Source organism: Aythya ferina, assembly GCF_964211825.1.
Source record: "Aythya ferina genome assembly, chromosome: 3".
Taxonomy (NCBI): Eukaryota; Metazoa; Chordata; class Aves; order Anseriformes; family Anatidae; genus Aythya; species Aythya ferina.
The window spans coordinates 75,138,407-75,157,320 of NC_140298.1; the positions used below are offsets into that span (position 1 = coordinate 75,138,407).

The 18,914-nt window shown below is 39.1% G+C and overlaps 1 protein-coding gene across 3 annotated transcripts in view; it reads right to left on the bottom strand.

Moving 5' to 3' along the window:
* Positions 1 to 18,914, bottom strand: part of ROS1 (ROS proto-oncogene 1, receptor tyrosine kinase) — a 77,730-nt gene that overhangs the window by 12,307 nt on the left and 46,509 nt on the right. For 2 of the 3 annotated variants that reach the window (XR_014691052.1, XM_084513610.1), the window contains exons 31-42: positions 17,976 to 18,152; positions 16,756 to 16,933; positions 16,167 to 16,284; positions 13,120 to 13,307; positions 12,420 to 12,509; positions 11,615 to 11,750; positions 11,032 to 11,194; positions 10,692 to 10,756; positions 7,959 to 8,088; positions 6,785 to 6,882; positions 5,996 to 6,199; positions 4,728 to 4,862 (exon numbers count right to left, since the gene is read on the bottom strand). Coding sequence is in view for 2 of the 3 variants with exons in the window: in XM_084513610.1 (XP_084369736.1) it covers positions 4,728 to 4,862; positions 5,996 to 6,199; positions 6,785 to 6,882; positions 7,959 to 8,088; positions 10,692 to 10,756; positions 11,032 to 11,194; positions 11,615 to 11,750; positions 12,420 to 12,509; positions 13,120 to 13,307; positions 16,167 to 16,284; positions 16,756 to 16,933; positions 17,976 to 18,152 (1,682 nt within the window). In the remaining variant the exon portion in view is untranslated. The remainder of the gene's footprint in view (positions 1 to 4,727; positions 4,863 to 5,995; positions 6,200 to 6,784; positions 6,883 to 7,958; positions 8,089 to 10,691; positions 10,757 to 11,031; positions 11,195 to 11,614; positions 11,751 to 12,419; positions 12,510 to 13,119; positions 13,308 to 16,166; positions 16,285 to 16,755; positions 16,934 to 17,975; positions 18,153 to 18,914) is intronic. The other variant, XM_084513611.1, reaches the window with a different exon arrangement.

The following is an 18,914-nucleotide window of genomic DNA, read 5'->3' on the forward strand; positions in this document are numbered from 1 at the left end:
GGAAATAAACCTCTCACAGAAAAAAAAATCACTAAAACCAAACATGAACTTGAGGTTATCAACTTAATTAATTATTCTTCAACTCACATCACCTCAACTTCAGGGGAAAAAGCAAATCCTCCAGCACAGAAAAGTTAATTTAGACTTCTTCCTCCAGACTAAAGCAAATAGGAGTATTTTCCCATCAAAGGCAAAAATGGCATGAGTTTCCTCTGGGTGCATGGATACCAGCCTGCCTTGAACAAAACTGTCGGTACCATTCCGAAGAAAAATTGCCGTTCTTGTTTGTCTAAAGGATAGGGCTGATTTACATTGCTCACTTGAAGGCATGAAATGTAGCAAGTCCTGGCTACACAAAACCAAATCCTACAAAAGCCAGGGGGAGCCTGGTTGAAAACCAAAATGCAGCCAGCACCTGGATACACCAAGTGCTGAGAGAGGAGAGGTGTCTTAGGGTTTCAGAACTAGAGTGCAGCATTTAAGCAGTCAGTGAAAGGATGGTTCAGGAAGCTGTTACGGGAATGCAGAGTATTCACCTCTAAGCCCTAAGTTCAAATCCTCCCTGACAAACAGCTTCAGAGACTTGCTGCTATGTGATACCAGGCGTTACTGAGTTATGCGAAATGAATTGGCTTGCTCGGATCCTCACTTATCCATGTTAAAAAGGAGACAGCTGTCCTTCACCACAATTCAGTGTTTTACAAAACTCTTGGTGACAACTGAGAGAAATCTCTCTATTTCTGATTTTTGATGATATTTTTCCTCAAAAAAAAAAAATAGAAAAATAGTTTCAGAATGACATTTCATCAACCCGTATAATGCAGTTGCAGAGCTGACAATGATTTTGGCTTTTCAAAAGAATTCAATGAAATCTTGAAAAATTGTTTTAAGAATCTAAAAAGTGATAGTGACTGCCTGACACTCTGAATCACTTCCTCTCTTACCTACTTTCAGGTGAACTGGTTATTGGTGACACTGGAAATATAGATGGAAAATTACTGAACTGGACTCAAAATGAGGTGAACTAATCTGGTTTTCCTTCTGATGACAAAAAATGTCTGTCACATTCAACTCAAAAGCCAGTCTTGGATGCTGGAAGCCAAATGATCGACTTTGTTGTCAGGCTGATTTGCAGTATATCCAAGAAAAGAACAAGAGCTCAGGTGCTGTGCTCCAGGTTAGCACCTGGACCCTGAAGAGCAAAGCCTCGTGCAAGGTCTAGCAATGAAGTGTTCAGAGCTTGCTTTATACACTGCTGCTCAGATAGAAAGGAATAAACAGCCATTAGCCAGCAGAGGGAGAAAGAAATAAGAAATGATACATGAGTCACTTATGAAACAAAAACTTGACAAATGTAGATTCTGAATATTTTTGCTTTCCTAAGACCAACCTCTGTCTTTTTAAATAACTAATGTTTTTATTGGACAATCTGCTTTACAAAGCCATTCAGCTTTGTTACAGGGAGGAGATATTCAATGAAGAAAACAAACAAACAAAAAAAGAACTGGCATTTTCTCATTTTGATTATGTTCCAAAGTCTTATTTCTTAAATCAAATTACTTGAATTACTTTCTGGTTGTCTTAAAATATTAATACTGGGTAGAATAGATATAGTCCATAAAGTATTTAATTTAGATAAGGTTTTGGTTTCTAATGACTGAAGTCGGAAAATATCTGCAAATTTTGCAGGGACAGCTATTTATGGCATGATGTTTAGATTTCAAGGCATATTGTAGCATCTGAAGCTTTAAGTCACATGGCATAAACTTTACTAGTCTGCAAATGCACCAACATGAGACCTATCAAGAGGGTGAAAGCCAGGCTAATGTGCCAGGATGTACATGAATGACAGCTTAAACGCTTTCCTGTATTTTCTTGGGGGCCAAACATGCACTAGCAAATATCATATTGCTTTAGTATGAGGATCAGAATCAGAGGATTGCCCTACATCTTGGGGAAAGCCTTTCAAGAAGAAATGAAAAATAACAATTCCAGACACATCATCAGTTTTATGTTAGATTTAAGAGCTAGCCTGTACACCTAGATGTACACTTACATATGACAGCTGTGTTTTATCTGGGCTGGACAGCAGGTAGCCATATGTCCAACAGAGCTGCATTTGTGGAGAACCTAAGAGCCTGGAAAACCAAAGAACTAATATAGACTAGCTGACACTGGGGGTTGAAAGTGAACTGCTCCTGAAATTTGCTTTAGTGCACAAAATCTACAGGACATTACCAATTTTCTCACACACAAAATGGAAAATATCATTGATGCGGGGACTTCCTTAGAAAATTAGAAAATTTGTTGGAATAAAATAGAGTCCCTGCCCTCACTTGATGCACTCTGAGCAAGCCTTTCTTGTCCCCCACCCTCCAAAACCTCCAGGGGAACTTTCCTACAATTGAAGAGCAAAAGTCTGTAGTTATCAAAAGTTTCTTCAGCAAACTCAGTCATACAACTCTGCAAGGGTGAGAGCATTTGGTGAAACTGCAGCTTCATGTCAGTAACTGGCACTGCACTTGTATAAATTCTTCTGATTACAACTGCAGCTTTTCATGATTTCATGAACCTCACCACGCTCTTCCATGCAAGCCTCACACCGAGGTGAACAGATGCATGTCTCTGACTGCAAAACTATTACCACTCATATATCTGATTCATATTTCAATAAACATAGCCCATTTACAGATCCCAAAGCCACTTTTTCAATTTATTACCAAGCTTTACATATCCATACTTCTCTAGAGGAAAGCAGATGATTACTTCTTGAAGTAATATCTTGTGGACCTGGAATCATATCCTGGGGAAATGAGGGGCAGAACCTGTCTCCCTTTGCTTCCCCAAAAAAATAAATACAAACCCACTTCCTTAATGCCTTTTACACCCCGAGGTTTCTGTGTCAGCCCTACTTGCCCTTGCAGTGTAAGCCTACCACAGATTCCTAAACACTTCTCAGCTGAAGTAGTTTGGCCTTTGAACTCTCTTCCTATCAGTGATGGTTTGTTTTGTCAAATGACAATGAGCAAGCCAAAGTGCAGAGGAGACAATTACTGACTGCTGATGTCCTGATGCAGGTTCAAAACCACATGGAGGAAAGCAGGAATGTCAAGAATCCCAGCATGCCATTAATGACTGAACAAAGTAGCAAAAAGCTATTTAGGCTACTGACAGAAGCTGTATGCAGGTGCTGAGTGTTGACCAAATGAGATAAAAAGATGGTACAAGAATCTAAGAGCTCATTCAGCCCCTTGGCTTTCAAAAACTAGGTTACAGCTATTAGGTCCTGATCCTTCAAGTTACAACATGTGGACCTGTGTTTAAGGCCTACCTGCTATACTAATTTCTGAGATCTGTGACTTTAAAAAAAAGAAAAAAAGAAAACTTCAAAGTTTCCTTGGTTATGCTGAAGATCTGGTCAACCATTTTAAAGGCAGCTTATAAGCCTCCGTGTAGGTCTGAATATCAAACTAGTCTCATGAGTATACCTTACCTACCACGCTTTTATAGTCAAAGGTCAAGTGTGAGTCAATCTCTTACAGAAACATTTTTCAGCAGAAAATACTGATACAGAAATTGTTCTTGGGCTCTCATTTGTTCTGTCACTTCCAGTTTGAACTCTGTTCTTAAACAAAATCCTAATGTCTTTAGTTCTTCCAAGTGTTGAAGTTTCTTCCCCTCCTCCCTCTTTTTTTTTTTTTTTATTGTTAATATAGTATTTCATCTATACCCAGATAAATTATCATACCTTCTGGAACTGAGAACATTGTAATTGATGCAAGACCTATCACAGAGATGTGGGCTTGCCAATCATAGAATTACTCTCAAACCATTTTCTCAGCTCCAGGAGTAAGAATTGTGCACTTTGAGTAGCCTTTTCTTCCATTTGTAGAACCAGCTGTCAAGTGCATGGCTGAGACTGCTTATGCAGAGTGGGCGTATAGAAACTGAGACACAAAATTAGACAATATTGAGTGACCACTGGGCTCAGGTTCAACTTACTCCTTCATACACCTCTGGCCAATATGAGTTTGATCCACTACTTTTTTCTTTTTTTTTTTTTCTTTTAATTGCATCTGTGCTCAAGAAACAGTTGGAAATTGAAAGCTTTGTTTATCCAGCTCAGTTAAAGACTAACCAGAAGTGCAGAATTCACTTTTGTTGTTTAGCTTCAATTTTTATTGTTGTCTTTTTTGACAGAGATTTGCAAAGAGAGTATGGTTTATTTTCCATATATATAATCTAACGTTAGCCTATTTTCTACAGCTATCAATGAGAAAGCCAGTTATATCTGCTACTGTAGGCACATGGTGTAAGAGGGACAGGTAAAATCTTCCTTACAGTCATCTTAACTTCTAACCAATACTGAATTGGTTGATCAGGCATTCTCAGCCTCTTATCGCATTACTGCTGGATTCATGTACAAGATTGAATTTATATTATCTCTGAAATCCTGTTTAAAAGACCAATATGTATCAGCCTTTCAACTTCAAGACTTAATTTGCAGCTGAAGTTCACATTCACAGGCTGCACTACTGGATGAGTTAGTAGCAAGTTGGCAGCTACAAGTGCAAGCTCTTCTGTCTAAAAACAACAACAACAACTAAAAAGTAGGTTGTTGAACTCTGAATGGGTGTAAGTAGACTTTCAAAATGATGGTCTGCTGGCAATAACACTCTTGATGTCTCATAAATATTACCAAGAATATTTAAACAAAATTAACTTACAGGTCATCAGGACAGTTACTTGGAGATTCCAACCTTCCTCCTGATCGTACATGGTGTAAAACTTCCATATTGGAGAGACCTGGATATGGCTGTTGACCCAAGGTTAATGTTTCCCACATTAAGACTCCAAAAGACCTAAGAAGCACCAACAATGCATTTTAATTACCAATGTGATGACAATCAAGCTCCCTGTCAACAGTTAACTAAAATGACTCTAATTGAAGAATAAGACTCAGAAAAAATAAGAGTAAGTAGTTTTAATTTTATGTGAAACAATTCATACATCCTTTAGCCAGCCTCTGAAATAGCTAAAGTAAATATGTGGAACAGACACATTTTCCCATACTGAGATGGAGCTTAGAAGACACTGAGTACCCACAGCTTCCCTGGGCACTACTCTCTGCTTGAGCATGCCCTCAGTTAAACAGGTATTTAGAAATATCTGGAGTTGTCATTGGAAATATAGACACCTACAAGGTCTCTTAAGCACCACTCATAAAGCAATCAGTGCCTCATTGGGTTTGGTACAGAGCATGAAATAGTTTTCTTAGATAAATGCAAGAGTGGTAATTAAACTAAGAGCTGCAGACCTCATCAAGAATAGTGTGCTACAGCCAACCCTTTCTTATCCACAGTTACCCAATCTAAAATCATGTGAAACTCAAGTTTAAAGGATCTGTTTTGTTTTGGTTTGGTTTTCTCTAGGCCTCCTGGCAGCGTGTCTCTGCTTCTTCACTAAAAACCCAAGCCCATCCATATATGCACTTCAAGTAAACCAACACAGCAAACTACTGTGAACTTCCCCTGATGATGCTGAGAAGATTGGGCTTCAAAAGAGCAAAGTTGCCAGAACATGATAAAATGATAAGGGGAAAGTATTTGCTGGTAGGAAGGAAATGTCAATTAACCTAATGGAAAACTAAGTGGAAAGAACAGGATGCAAGCAGTCAATTCACTGCTCAAGCAAGCAAAAAATCACATTGTAGGCCTTGTACAAAATTATTTGATTGAGTGACACTAATTCTTTCCAGCCAGAATCCAAGGCTAGAGCTTAAACAGTAAGTAAAGAAATACTTCCATGCGGGTACTGTCCTGGTGCCAAAGTTTTTGTTAGCTCATGAAAATATCACTTAGGAAGAAATCTGCCTTGGCTTATAAATTATTAGAGCTGGAAATACACAAACTTATTATTGCTGCTACAAACCAGTATTTTCTTACCGTGGGATTTAGTATTACTATCCCTGCTGTTCTTGCCTGCTATAACTCACCAGACATCAGAGCGATTTGTGAAGACACCATCAATGAGGCTTTCAGGAGCCATCCATCTGACAGGGAGTAGGCCTTCTCCTCTTTTCCTGTAATAATCATTTTTATAGATATCTCTGGCAAGTCCAAAATCACCAATCTTTACTACCCGGGAGCAGCTCTCATAGCCCTTTTCAGACACAAGGCAGTTGCGAGCAGCCAGGTCCCTGATTTGTAAGGCAAAAAACAAGAGGATGGGGTTAACATTGCAGAATAATTCAGGTCAGAAGAGACCTCTGGAGATCAGCTGCTTCAACACCCTGTTCAGAAGAGTGTCCACCTCAAGATTAGATCAGGTGTCTGGGACATCACCCAGTTAGGTTTCACATATCTCCAAGTTTGGAGATGCCACAGCTTTGCTGGACAACACATTACAGTGATTGATCCTGCTCATTGTGAGCAATATTATCTAATTTCCCTTGCTGCAGCTTATTCCTATCACCTCTCATTGTTTCCCTCTGCACCTTTGAGTCTGATGTGGTGTCCTCTACGATCATCCATTTAGACAGATGAAGACAATAAAAGGATCTGCCCACTTGCCCTTCTCTTTGTTGTAAGGGATAGGATTCTTGCTTAGAGTGCAATGGGTCCTGGGTAAGCAATTTCAACAGAAAAGCATCACATTATTTTAATCCAGTGCTCTCACTTTTCCTGTTACATTGTGACACCTTTCCCAGATAATTACTCCTGTAAGATAACTACTCCTGATACTGTGGGTAAGCCTTGGAAGGCTAACGAAATAAGTTCTGTACCTGTGTATGAAATGCATTTTCTCTAAATAGACACAGCCTTTGCAAATATCCAAGCATATATCCAAGAGGTCAGTCACTGTCAGTAAGGAACTCTGGAGCTACAAAAAACAAAGGCAGAAGTTACCCATGACTTCCAGCTTTACAGACTCAGAATAACAGCCTCCCTGTACAAAAGCAGTATTGTTTTCTCTTTGAAATTTATAGGATTTTTCCAAAACAGGTGCAAACTATCTGTATGCCAATAGAGCAGATGCTAATTACTTGCAGGGTAAACTGCTAAATCACAGCACTGCAAGGCAGGTGAACACATCCTGTTCTTTGATTTGGGGTTAAGAATATCCTAGGGACTTCAGAATCACTTCGTTGTTTTAGTTGCAGAAATGGGACACCAAAACTTTCCTCCCACTATCATATCAGGTTTGCTTGCTGCTGTATTAAGAGAATATATTATTCCAGTAGAATACATATTGATAGACTACGGATTGATAGAATATTACCTCAATAATGACTGTGGATTTGATGCGATCATCTACACAAATTAGATGATTGCTACGATGCTATAAAATTCCAGTGTCAAGCCCCTTTGACATATAATCCTACCATTCATACTTTAAATCTACATTCTACTTATGAAAATTAATTAACCTCTTTCTTAATTAAAGAGATCTATTCTTTATTCTTTTCTTTTCTTTACTGTAAAGACTTTATGGATACAGGCACAAGGACAGTATCTTCTTATGTGCTTGGATTCTGCTTATCACATTATGAATATTTCCACTATTCAAAGCAGAAAAAAAAAAAAAAAATGAGGTCTAGTGGACCAGATAGACGATGTATCATATGTATGATGATCAGATATCATTATGTATAATCATTTTTCAAAACACTGTTCATGGTGTTCATAGAAAGGAACTCAGCAGACATATCATGACTGAAAAAAAAAAAAAAAAGAGAACAATTTCAGTCTGATGACATTTAACACAACATTCAATCTTCTTCACAACATGCTTGGTCAGCACTCAACACTGAGGTCCCAGGGCATTAAGGAACAACCAGGTCTGAGCTTGCAGATGCAGAAAAGCTGGACATCAGCATGACCTTTGAGGAAGATTAAAACTGAGAAACAGTGCGAAGCTACAGGTTAAAAATAGAACCCTCAGGGTCTTTATCCTACCTTTTGCTTTCTGGCTCCTCGTAAATAGCTAAGGAGATCCCCTCCTTCCATCAGCTCCAGTATAAGGTACTGAGGTTCATTTAACAGGCACACTCCAAGTAACTTCAGAATGTGGGGGTGATCAAATTTACTAAAGAGAAGGAAATGATGTAAGATTATGTATGAAAAGTCCAATTGGTTGACAGTTAATAATTTTCATATAGCTCCAAGAAATGAATGAGCAGTTTAGGATTTACAAGCCTGCCTCTGCCGACATCATGATTTAATAACTTAAAATGCCAGAACTTGCTCACTAAGGGGACAATTTCACGGACAGCCTTTCAAAATACAGATTTACACTGTACTTTGACAAGCACTCTAATATATGCACACATGTTAAAAGCAGACGTCATCATGTTTACAGGAAGCAAGGCAAGGTAGCCAAATGGCAGTCTCATTTAGGAATAACATGAATTGCCATCTGTACGTTAAAGGTATCTCTATTATTTTAATAGAGTATTTTTACTACAGTAATCACAGTTGAACTATTGATTTGAACTATTGAGAAGAATGACAGTACATTTTCCAGAGAAACAAAATATGCACAAGAACCTGCAGATATGCTAGTAATGCCTGTGTCCAGAAAAATGGGATTATGACAGAGCAATCAGTCCTCTGAGATCTAGCACTTTTCAAGGAATGAAGAACATTTATACACTCCATCAGTGCCCGTGTTTTTACAACCACATTTGTTGTGTTTAAAAATGGTTTTCTCTTCACTCTGCTGTGTGAAAGGACTTACACCATCAGACAGAGAAACCTGACTCTGTTGCGGAAACTGATGGTGTCTAAAGGGCTGTCAAACGTACCAGAGTAAACAAACAAATACAACAGAGGAACATTTTCCTTCTAACCTCTTTCAATTTGCGTAATCTTAGGTGTGGGCAAAAACTCTTTAGGAACAAGTATGATTTTGAATTTGACAGTCCCACCCCCCCCAGCCTCCAGCACATACCTCAATCAGACAAACTTTAGCACTATCAAGAACAAAAACAGAGAAAGGAACACCTGGCACTTTCCTTACAGCTCACACAGCCCTTTCTCTACTGAGCTGTCATTCCTTAGTTCCCAAGTGATGGGATACACCCAGGAATTTGCTACATATATTTGTACACAAATGACCCACCAATCACCAATATCAAATGACTGTTTGAAATACTGATACTCACAGCTTTGCATAACAATAATAGAAGAAGCCAATAGTCCTTGTTTAACCAGGACAGCATAACACCACTGCTGAATTTTAACACACTTCCAAGAGGCAAGCAACTTTTAAAGAATGAACATCAGGGTTTGTAAACAGTCAGGTCAATTTATGTGCCTTTTCTACCTTTGGTTTAATTTGAGGCCTCATAGATGAACATCAGAAAAAGTGCCTAAGCCCTCCAGGAGGAAACTAAATCACTCTTTATCACATCAAAAATAAATGAATAAATAAAACATGCTTTTTTATTATTATTATTTAAATACTCCCATGAATATGTAACACTTGAACTTTCCTATTCTCTTCGTTTCTTTGTCTCATTGGATTGTTATATTCATGGGCCCACATTAGTGCTTACATTTAAATGTAATTTCCAATAACATATTTTTCCAGGAATTCTCATTTTGGATTAATAGCTGGAGGAAAAAAAAAAGCAAAAAGCAAAAAAAAAAAAAAAAGGGGGGGGGGGGGGGGGAAGCTTTAGGGACTTTCATATAATTTTCATACTACACAGAAAAGTGTCCCTAACCAGGTTTATGACTGCCAAATAGATAGACTGTAGGAAGTTTACACTCAACTCTTACTCTTCATCATAAATTTAGATTGTAATGACATGATTTCCTTTTAGTTTTCACAAGCCTTTTCCATCATTCAATGTATAGTGTATAATAACACTCAAAGTAATGCAAGATTTAAAAAAAAAAAAAAACAAGTAAACAAAAAAAGACTACTGTGTAAAACAATTTCAAATTTAGAATAGCATTTATCCTGTACAGGAAGAAGTCTTTCACTTTTTAAAATATTATAATCCTGCACTCATGAAACAGAAGTCAAAAAAGTGCAGATGAGCACATCTGAAACCCTAACTGTACTCTTAGTTTTATGCTATCAGCTGAAAACTTCAGTTCAACTTCTACTGTTCTCTCTGGAAACTCTGGAAAACCAGACTTCTAGCTAACACACTGACTTTTCTATGTGAAGTTATTGCGCAGTCTATACACATTATTTTTTGGGGTACACCTTAGTAGAAGAAGCATGTGGCAGCCTCTAGTGGCAATTTATACACATTTAAAAAAAAAAAAAAAAAAACTCCACAGCAAATTGAAACTGCAAGGCATCAGTTTGTTTTGGTATATTTATTTTCATAAATATAATATTAAAACAATATTAGACAAATGTTGCCCATTTACCTTTAACAACTAACTTAATTCTAGTAAAGCAAAGATATTGAAATATTTTTCAGGTCCAAAAACCAAAAGATCCATGACTCGAACTTGCAGTCTGCATCTTAAATTCTGTAAAAGTCTTACAGCTTTATTTTCATGAGATTCATCAGTAGTATTTTTTTTTTTTTTAGCAGAAACATGAGAACACCCCAAAATGCCACACTAATTTGTTTAGAGAAAAGTGTTGCTCTCATTCCTCTTCAAGGCCACCACCCTCATATAATAACAGCTTTAAATGGTACCGAATGGCAAAGCTATTCCTACCTCATTAAGTGTGCCTCCTTCAAGAATTCACTCTTCTCTTGGTCTGTTGCACCCTTCTTCAAAGTCTACTCAACAAAAAGCACAAGTGTAATAACACTTAGGTCACCACCACCATTATCACACAGTGCTTAAGAAAAGCAACCAGACCTAGACACAGCCTTTCCTACACAGTATTTTCCGGCAATCATTACAAAGCGATAGGTTCAGCTTTAAGCGACTTGCAAGAAATCCTGCAAGAAAATATACAAATCTTGCAATGCCTGTTTTGGTGGTATAACCTCTGAGCCAAATCTCTCTGCCCATCCATTCTGTTGCCAGAGCACTATACAGCTGCAATTACCTTGACTGCTACTTTGGTTTCTCCTCTTCCATCTGCCAGGATATCTACTGCAGTTCCTTCGTACACCTCTCCAAAGGCTCCACTTCCTAACAATTTGTGTAAGTTCAGTTTGTCCCGGGGGAAAGTTGGCAATAAGTCAATCTCAGCTTGAGAAGGAAGAATGCTACAAAACAGCAATACTAGTCACTTGTTAATATTTAAACATGCTTGAAATGTTATTAAATTTACTTCTCAAATGAATCTGGTACTACTTGTCTCATCGCGTGCATTTAAGGGGAGTTCAGATGAGATCTAGATGTTCTGGAATTTACTGGAAAACACCATGTCTCCTTCCCTGCCCCTGCATTTGCATTTCTTGCCAAAGTGAGTGTGCAGGGTGGGCTAAAGGCAATCCGGGCCAGGATATGCACCAGGGAGGCAGCATGGCAGGGCATGCTTCAGAGCAGACCTGCCCTGATGTGCAGACGTGGCCCTCAACATCATGTCAAGGCATCAGGGATGGGCGCACTGATAAAAAAAAACAGTCCAGTGAATTCCTTTTACATATTTTTGTCCAGAAAATGTATTTGCTTCAAGGACATACCTGACAGCATAACAGGCATTGGCTAGTCCCACTGCTTCAGCCATCCCCCTGAGTTGAGCTAATTCTTTATCTTCCTTAACAAGCACTATCTGCCCGATTAAGGACGGTTTTCTGGATTTCCTTCTTTGGTACCATACTGGAACAGAGAAGAAGACCACCAGATATTTCACTCTGAGAGTACACCAGTAAGTGAGTAGACTACAAGTGCTTTTTTATTGTTGTTATTCTGTTCAGCATGATCCCCCTTGTGTAAGTAAGACATTTCCATCTGGCCACCACCTTTTCCCATGGAAGACAGTCAACTAAGAGATCAGTCACATGCCCACTTGTGAATGTGGCAAGACCCAATCCCAAAGGGCTGGTGCAATACCCCAGGGAGAAGACTAGGAATGAGAGGGCAGGGCCATTAACCCAGGGTAATCTCTGCATCCTTCCTTCAGGGACAAAGTAGAAGAGGAAAAAAATGGAAACTTTTGAAGAACAAGTGCAGTACCCAACTTGAGAATTACAAAGTACAAGTTTTCATAAGGATACAGGAATGTCAGAGCTCCTTCAACATTTCTGTGCTCTCCCTGCAAGGAATCAACGGCAAGAAATGCCTGAGGATGGAATCCTAGATACTGAAAGTGTAACCAACTATCTCTAGGGTTTTGAAAGACGAAAGCTCACAAATTCCCCCCAGCTCCCACACTGGGGATTGTTCAGCATTTCCCTAAACCTGGAGGCCCATTATCCCCTGTTGTCTGTACTACCTTTTTCTGGGGTCTGGCAAACCAAAGATATGCAAAAAAATTCAGCCACATACCGAAACCGAACAGCATAACCATACACAAGCCCAGCACAACCGCTCCAATCACAGCAACAATATCAATGATGTCTGGGTAGGTCACAGTATCTGTTAAATAGAAGAGGAAAACTGGTAAATCCCTGTGTACATGAACCGTATCAATATGACAGAGCTGAGTAAACCTGAGAGGACCCTTTAGCTGCTTGTTGTTTAAATGTTTTGCTTTCTACAAAGCTCTCTTATAGACTATATGGAGACATCTACATTTGGTCAAACTAATTCTCCTCCCCTAGGTCTGGAGTATTTTTGCAGTGATGACCTACTGCATGTATGTAACAAGAAAGCACTAATCGCTTGACCACTCACAATGGGATTTTCAAAAACGCCTCCAGTGTGTAGGTCTAACATTCTGGCTGGTGGCAAGAAGTAATTTTCACATCTTAACCCATCACAGAAGCTTGCATTTACTTCAAGAATCATACCATGATGCATAATGTAGGGCCACAAAGACAAATCAATATAAAGGAGCAGAAACAAAGTTCAGGCCCATGGTGAGCTAGGCTCACCGTATGAATGCTACCATATGATCAGCCACTTAGACACATTATTTTACTTGTGCAGCAAATTCATCATAAAATAGCAGGTCTCTCTTCAGAAATAAGTATAATTACTCTGAATAAAACACTTGATTAACAGAATAAGAAAGTGCAGGACATACCTTTACTCAACACAATATCCTTGCTTGTGTCACTGTATTCACCAAGGCCAAGCACATTTGCAGCTGCTGCTCTAAACTGGAAAGTTCCTTCTAGGTTCTTGGCCTTCCATGTGCAAATACTGGCACAGGAGCCATTATAAACCACCACCCACAAGGACTTCATTTTGTTGGTGCTGTCAGTCTGCTTCCTACAACAGGCACATCAAAATTACCTCTGTATGTTAATGCAGCGAGGGCTGCTTACTGCTTCTTCCCCCTTCTTCAGTTCCACAGCCTTCACAAAATCTCTCTGCCTGCATGAAAGCTCAATCTAGTCATGGAGTTTTGGCTACAGCGCAGAATATTGCACCATGCCATTTCAGCCATGCTAGGAATCACAGATCTTTCGCTTGTCATGGGAAATGTAATATTAGAACATTTTAGACATACAAAGCTACAACACATTTTCACCTGTTTCAGTGCACAGCTTAGAGCCAAGATTTCAAAACATTCTTATTTAGCTTTCAGGAAAAAAAAAAAAAATGTGTACTGTTAGAAGTTTTTGCTTTCCTGGGCCTAGAGTAACTCAATGGCTCTTGTGCATCAGGTTTCACAAGCTAAACAGGAAGCAAGTCATTGGCAGTGAAGACACAATTCTTTAGCTAGTCAGTTTCCCATAGTATCTGCTGACTGCTGCGTATATTTCTTCCTTTCCCCATTGGACTGAGATTGATTGCTCACAATAAATTCAGAGGTGATTATTCACCAACCAAAAGAAGACCACGTATTTAAACTTGAAAGGCCATATCTGAAATATCATTTCATGTCACACAGGACTGTAATATTTCATGTGAAATGACCTTCGTAAGCATGTCAATCATTCTGCCAACATACTTCAATGCAGAAAAAAAAAAAAAAAAAAGGCCAAATATTTCTAAACCAAAAAGACATGTGAAAACTATATGTTCATGTTCACATCCCTATCATAGCTGTATGAAAAACAGGGGTTGTTTCAAAGGGCTACGCAAATATGTTCTAGAATACTATAGGTCTGACTTTACCTTTTTCTAACTGGTGTAAAAGTACCATGAAGTTCAAAGTCAAAGTAAGTCAAAAACACCAGTGTATGCACATTCAAACTGCATGACAAAAGCATATTTTGTTAAACTAAAAAAAAAGCCTCGTTGATACAGTACGATTCAGAGATGAATACGAAGCTGGGCCTGGAGAACACAGCGGCTAAAGCACAGCCCCAACACAGGCCAAGGGACTGTCCTTTCTTTTCCCATCCAAAGCAAGCCAGGTACAATGTGGCTGCTGGCATATCAAAATTATTGTGGTCTCATAGCATGCAGGTCAGTGCTGATGTACACTCACAGAACTGTATGGAAGCTTACAGCACCAGGAAAATATGTCTGGGTGAAAACTTATATAAGTAAAGTATGCTCAACTCCACAGCGCTGTCAGTCCTTAACTTTCATAAGCACCAAGTTAACTGAGGAAAAATAAATACCAGCTGAGTTTAAAACCTTGCTTCCCTCTATCACTGCTCATTTAAAACATTATAGGAATATCCCAGCAAATGGAATCTCTTCAGTTTTAAATAGTGCCTAAATTAAGCCTTGCACTGACTGCCTTAAACAGATCTCTCCAGAGTTGTGGTCAAAAAAATAAGAAATTTCAAAGTCACTGCCTCATTAATATACTGTAACCCATCCATACAACCTTGACAATGCTAGTGCAGGAATAAGTGTGAATTAACACTCCGTGGATGCCTAATGAGTGTTATATGTATACTCCAGAAGATCTGAATTTGCTGACAGAGCACTATAAAGATTATCTAGTCATCCCATGTTGATGGGAATAGCTTATGATCCATTTTAGCAACTTTATAACAGCTTTCTGTGGGCCCCTTGAATGCTAATATATTTCTACATACATTTTAGCTTTGAATATTTACTGAATGCTAGAAAATTCAGATTTGAAAGTATTTCTGAGTCTTCTAATCAACAATATATATCCAAATATATGTATCTGGATACAACCATGTATTTCAGGGTTGGTCTGGAAATGTTGCTAGTTTATATTTTCTTCTATGTTTCCTAGAAATTTATGGAAACAATGGCTACTTGTATTACCCAAGGAAGAGATCCTATGGGAATGGCTGTTTCCATCATTGACATTTCACTCTTCCCACCAGGACCAAAGCAAAAGCCCTTGAGATCTCAGATCCATATTTCCAAAAATGATTAGTTGTATCAGGCATACTTCAAATTTTCCAGTTTCAAAAAAAAGTGATGAAGCCTAATTTTAACACAGCCCCATAAACCTTCTGAAAAATCAGAACAAATTTAATTGTCTCAAGTTGGATACTTAAAATGGAGAAAACAAAAAGTGCTAGTCACCTCAGAAATTTCATACTTCTGCTCTTAGTCTGTACAAAAGTCCAAGCAAAGATAATTTTAAAAACATAAGCAATAAACTCTGAGGGATTTTCCAAAATCTCCATATTGGTTTGGGCTCAAAGGGCAGCTCAAAACTTATTTCTTAGCTAGCACACCAAAGTTGAGGCATGTGTTGCAGGCCTAGCCTGTGACTGCTACGCTAATTTCCCAAGACACAGGCTTGCAGACCATGTGAGTTGTCTGGCAGTGGCAGAGTAGCCATCCTACTCTCTGTAGCTTTCTACAGCCCACCCTCCCATCACCCTTGTCTTCACAACATGCAGCTTTCACAGCCAGGTACTGCTGGGAGGCTTTGTCTGCCTCTCAACAGGGAGAGCACGCATGCAGAATATCTGCTGCTTCCCATGGACCTCGCTCACATCGCTTCTGGTTGCCCTTTTCTCTCAGAGGTAGACAGAGATTTTCCCTGACCTGTGAATGAACAGCACTCCAGTGCTTCCTTGGAAGGAAGTGGATGACTATAGCATCCTTGGCACCCAAATTAGCCCACCTGTGCATGTAGCTGGAACAGCCAGACACAACTGCTAGGAAAGCCTCCCCCTGCTTACCCAGGTTTGTTCTGGGCTGCTCCCTAGGTGAAGAGTGTCTGCACACATGGCTTACCTGCTTTCTAAGATGTAGTAGGTCAGGTTGCTCCCATTGTCTTCAGCCTTTTCCCACTGTACAGAGTTTTTTGTGTATTCTGCTCTTTTGGGAGTTCCTGGCTTACTAGGAACACCAGCTTTGACCAAACAGGGAAGAAACAAAACATTTAAAACATGTATACCAAGACAAAGAGCTAACAGACATGGAACAAAATTTGGACATGTCCATGGCTGTTTGTATGTTCAGGTGAACCAAGAATCTAGATTAATAATCCCTATGGAGAATGAATCTTTGGCTTTCTCTTTGTGATGGCCAAATTTCAAAATTTTCACTCCCATGCAGCCTTTCACAAGTAGCTGTGAGTTCACATGTATATAGATATTTCAATTTCCCTCACTCTTTTCCTGTGCTACACTTGAAAGTAAATCTTAATTTCTTTCCTCACATTACTTTTGCCAAGATGGTATATTGTTATTTATTTTTCAAACACACAAAACTATTGTCTCTTAGTATAAAAAAAAATTGCCTGCTTTTCAAAATATTGTGTTTGATTATTCATGTCCTAAAAATAGTCTTAGAATCTTGTTATTTTACACTATGTCCTTACCTGTTGTTTTAAAGATTGTTGAAGAGGAAGTACTTTTCACTCCCGTAACATATACTACTGTCGCTCTTACAAGATAGTTGGTAGAAGGAAGAGTTCCTGTGAGATTACACGTGTAAATAAGACCTGCGGTGCTGCATGTAGTGCTTGCAGGAGAAAACCAGTCACTTTTTGTTTGCCACTAGAAAAATAAAGTATCATCATGGTCAACATTCTTGCTCTATTGAAAGTAAGTCCATCTCTGGATATATTAACTACTTTACTACCTTTTATTATAATAGGGGAGAGATTATGCATGTGTTGTTTCAATTACAGGACTTCGTCTTCTTAGAGACCAAGGACACAAAAACTAGTTTTTTTTTCTTTGTTTTCAGGAGACCTACAAATCTTGGCAGCCATAAAGGACAACAGATTAAGTGACCCCTTTGCACAGCCAAAAGGAGCCTTCCCCTTGCTTAGCTCTGTGCAGTTTATATTTCTGGATCACTGTGGTGACATGCCCATGAGTTCAGCTTGCCACGATGCAATTGAATGGAGACAGTTTAGTTGAATTGTGCTATGACATTTGTTTTAGGGCAGATGGGAAATGTCTGGTATAGGCCTAATGGATCTGATTATCTATATTAAGGAATCTATGTGATCCAGATTAGCATATGACATTTTCTGTGTCCAGTGGTCCAGAAAGTAAAACCTGAAGCTTCCATCCATGCTGCTGTCACTGCAGCACTTCACCAGTCTGCACAACCAGGCCTGTTTTTCTCTTCAGCATTTCTCCTAACCTCTCTAACAGGAAAATAAAATGTCAGGTTGTAGCTGACATTTAATGCTGAAAATCCTTTTCTTTACTTTCTTGTGCAGAGTGGACATACGATTTGTAACTACCAGCTGGGTTGGGGGAGGGCAGTGAGGAAAGAGGGAGGGCACTATACTGAAACAGGAGACCCAGGAGGAATTCTGGATGGGTCATCCAGGATGTCCTTTGGCACTGTGGAGCATTGAATGCTGCAGCTGCACTCCCCCCTTGTTCCTGGCAAATGCTGCCTCCATCCTGCCCCTTCTGAGTCACTAAGTCTGACGTCACCATGCCCAAATTAACCACTGAGGTTCTTCATAGATGTCCTGCCACCCTGTCTCGCTCACCAGGAGAGAAGTGGGTTAAGTTTGATCTGGAAAAAAAAAAAAATATATATATATATACACAAAAACCTCAGGAGTATTTTTACCTTACGCAGCTCAAACCAGAAGCTGGTTCCATTGACATGCAGAGGAGCTTGCCATTCTAGCTGGAAACTGGTATTTCTGGGGAATATGTTGACAGGTGCAGGTGGAGTCTCAAAAGTTTTTGCAGTAACAGGGACACTTTCAGAAAACCAGTTCTCATTGGGATGAAAAGCAAGAACCTAGTAAGGAAAGAAATGAACTGCACAGTACCAGACCAGTTGGAAAAGGTAGCTTTAACAACTCAAAATGTTTGGAAGAATAGCTGTTTTCAATCAACACAATATTCAGGCAATATAGGATGAAACATTTTGAGTTCCACATCTTCAGCATTACTAATCTTCAGGCTGGAAGTTCATGGTTTCTGGAGTCCCCCTCCTCAGAGTCTCTTCTGAGTTTCTCATTCCATCTTTCTACCAAGACTCTTCTCTTTTTAGACCTTTCCTAATTTCATAGGCTCTTACACCAACATGCAGATGTTACATGTGCACATGCTGGTCAGCGTTCTACAATCACAAAAACATGAGGTGAGAATGTGCCTTAGCACACTGCCTTCCAGTAAACCACAACTAAATATGACGTGTTTGGGTATGCATACTTACATACATTCATATAGGTTTATATGTGTATGTATATATATATATATATATATATATATTCCTCATTACACCACCTAAATTATTAACAAAAGCACAAAATCAAATTTAGGACAGAACAGATCCCCTCCAGCCGTCAGCTGAATGTTCTCGTAGGCCAAGGGTGAATTCTGAAAACCACTCTAACTACGTGCATTTGTGATGGATTCTGCAGACAACATGTACTTGGCTGACTTCTAAAATGTCTCTCTGATGATAATCCTGTTGTCCAGGTACATCATTTATTCTTTTCCTTTTAACATAAAATTGTCATCTGTAAAGGAGGAAGCAGTATGTTTTGTTCTTATG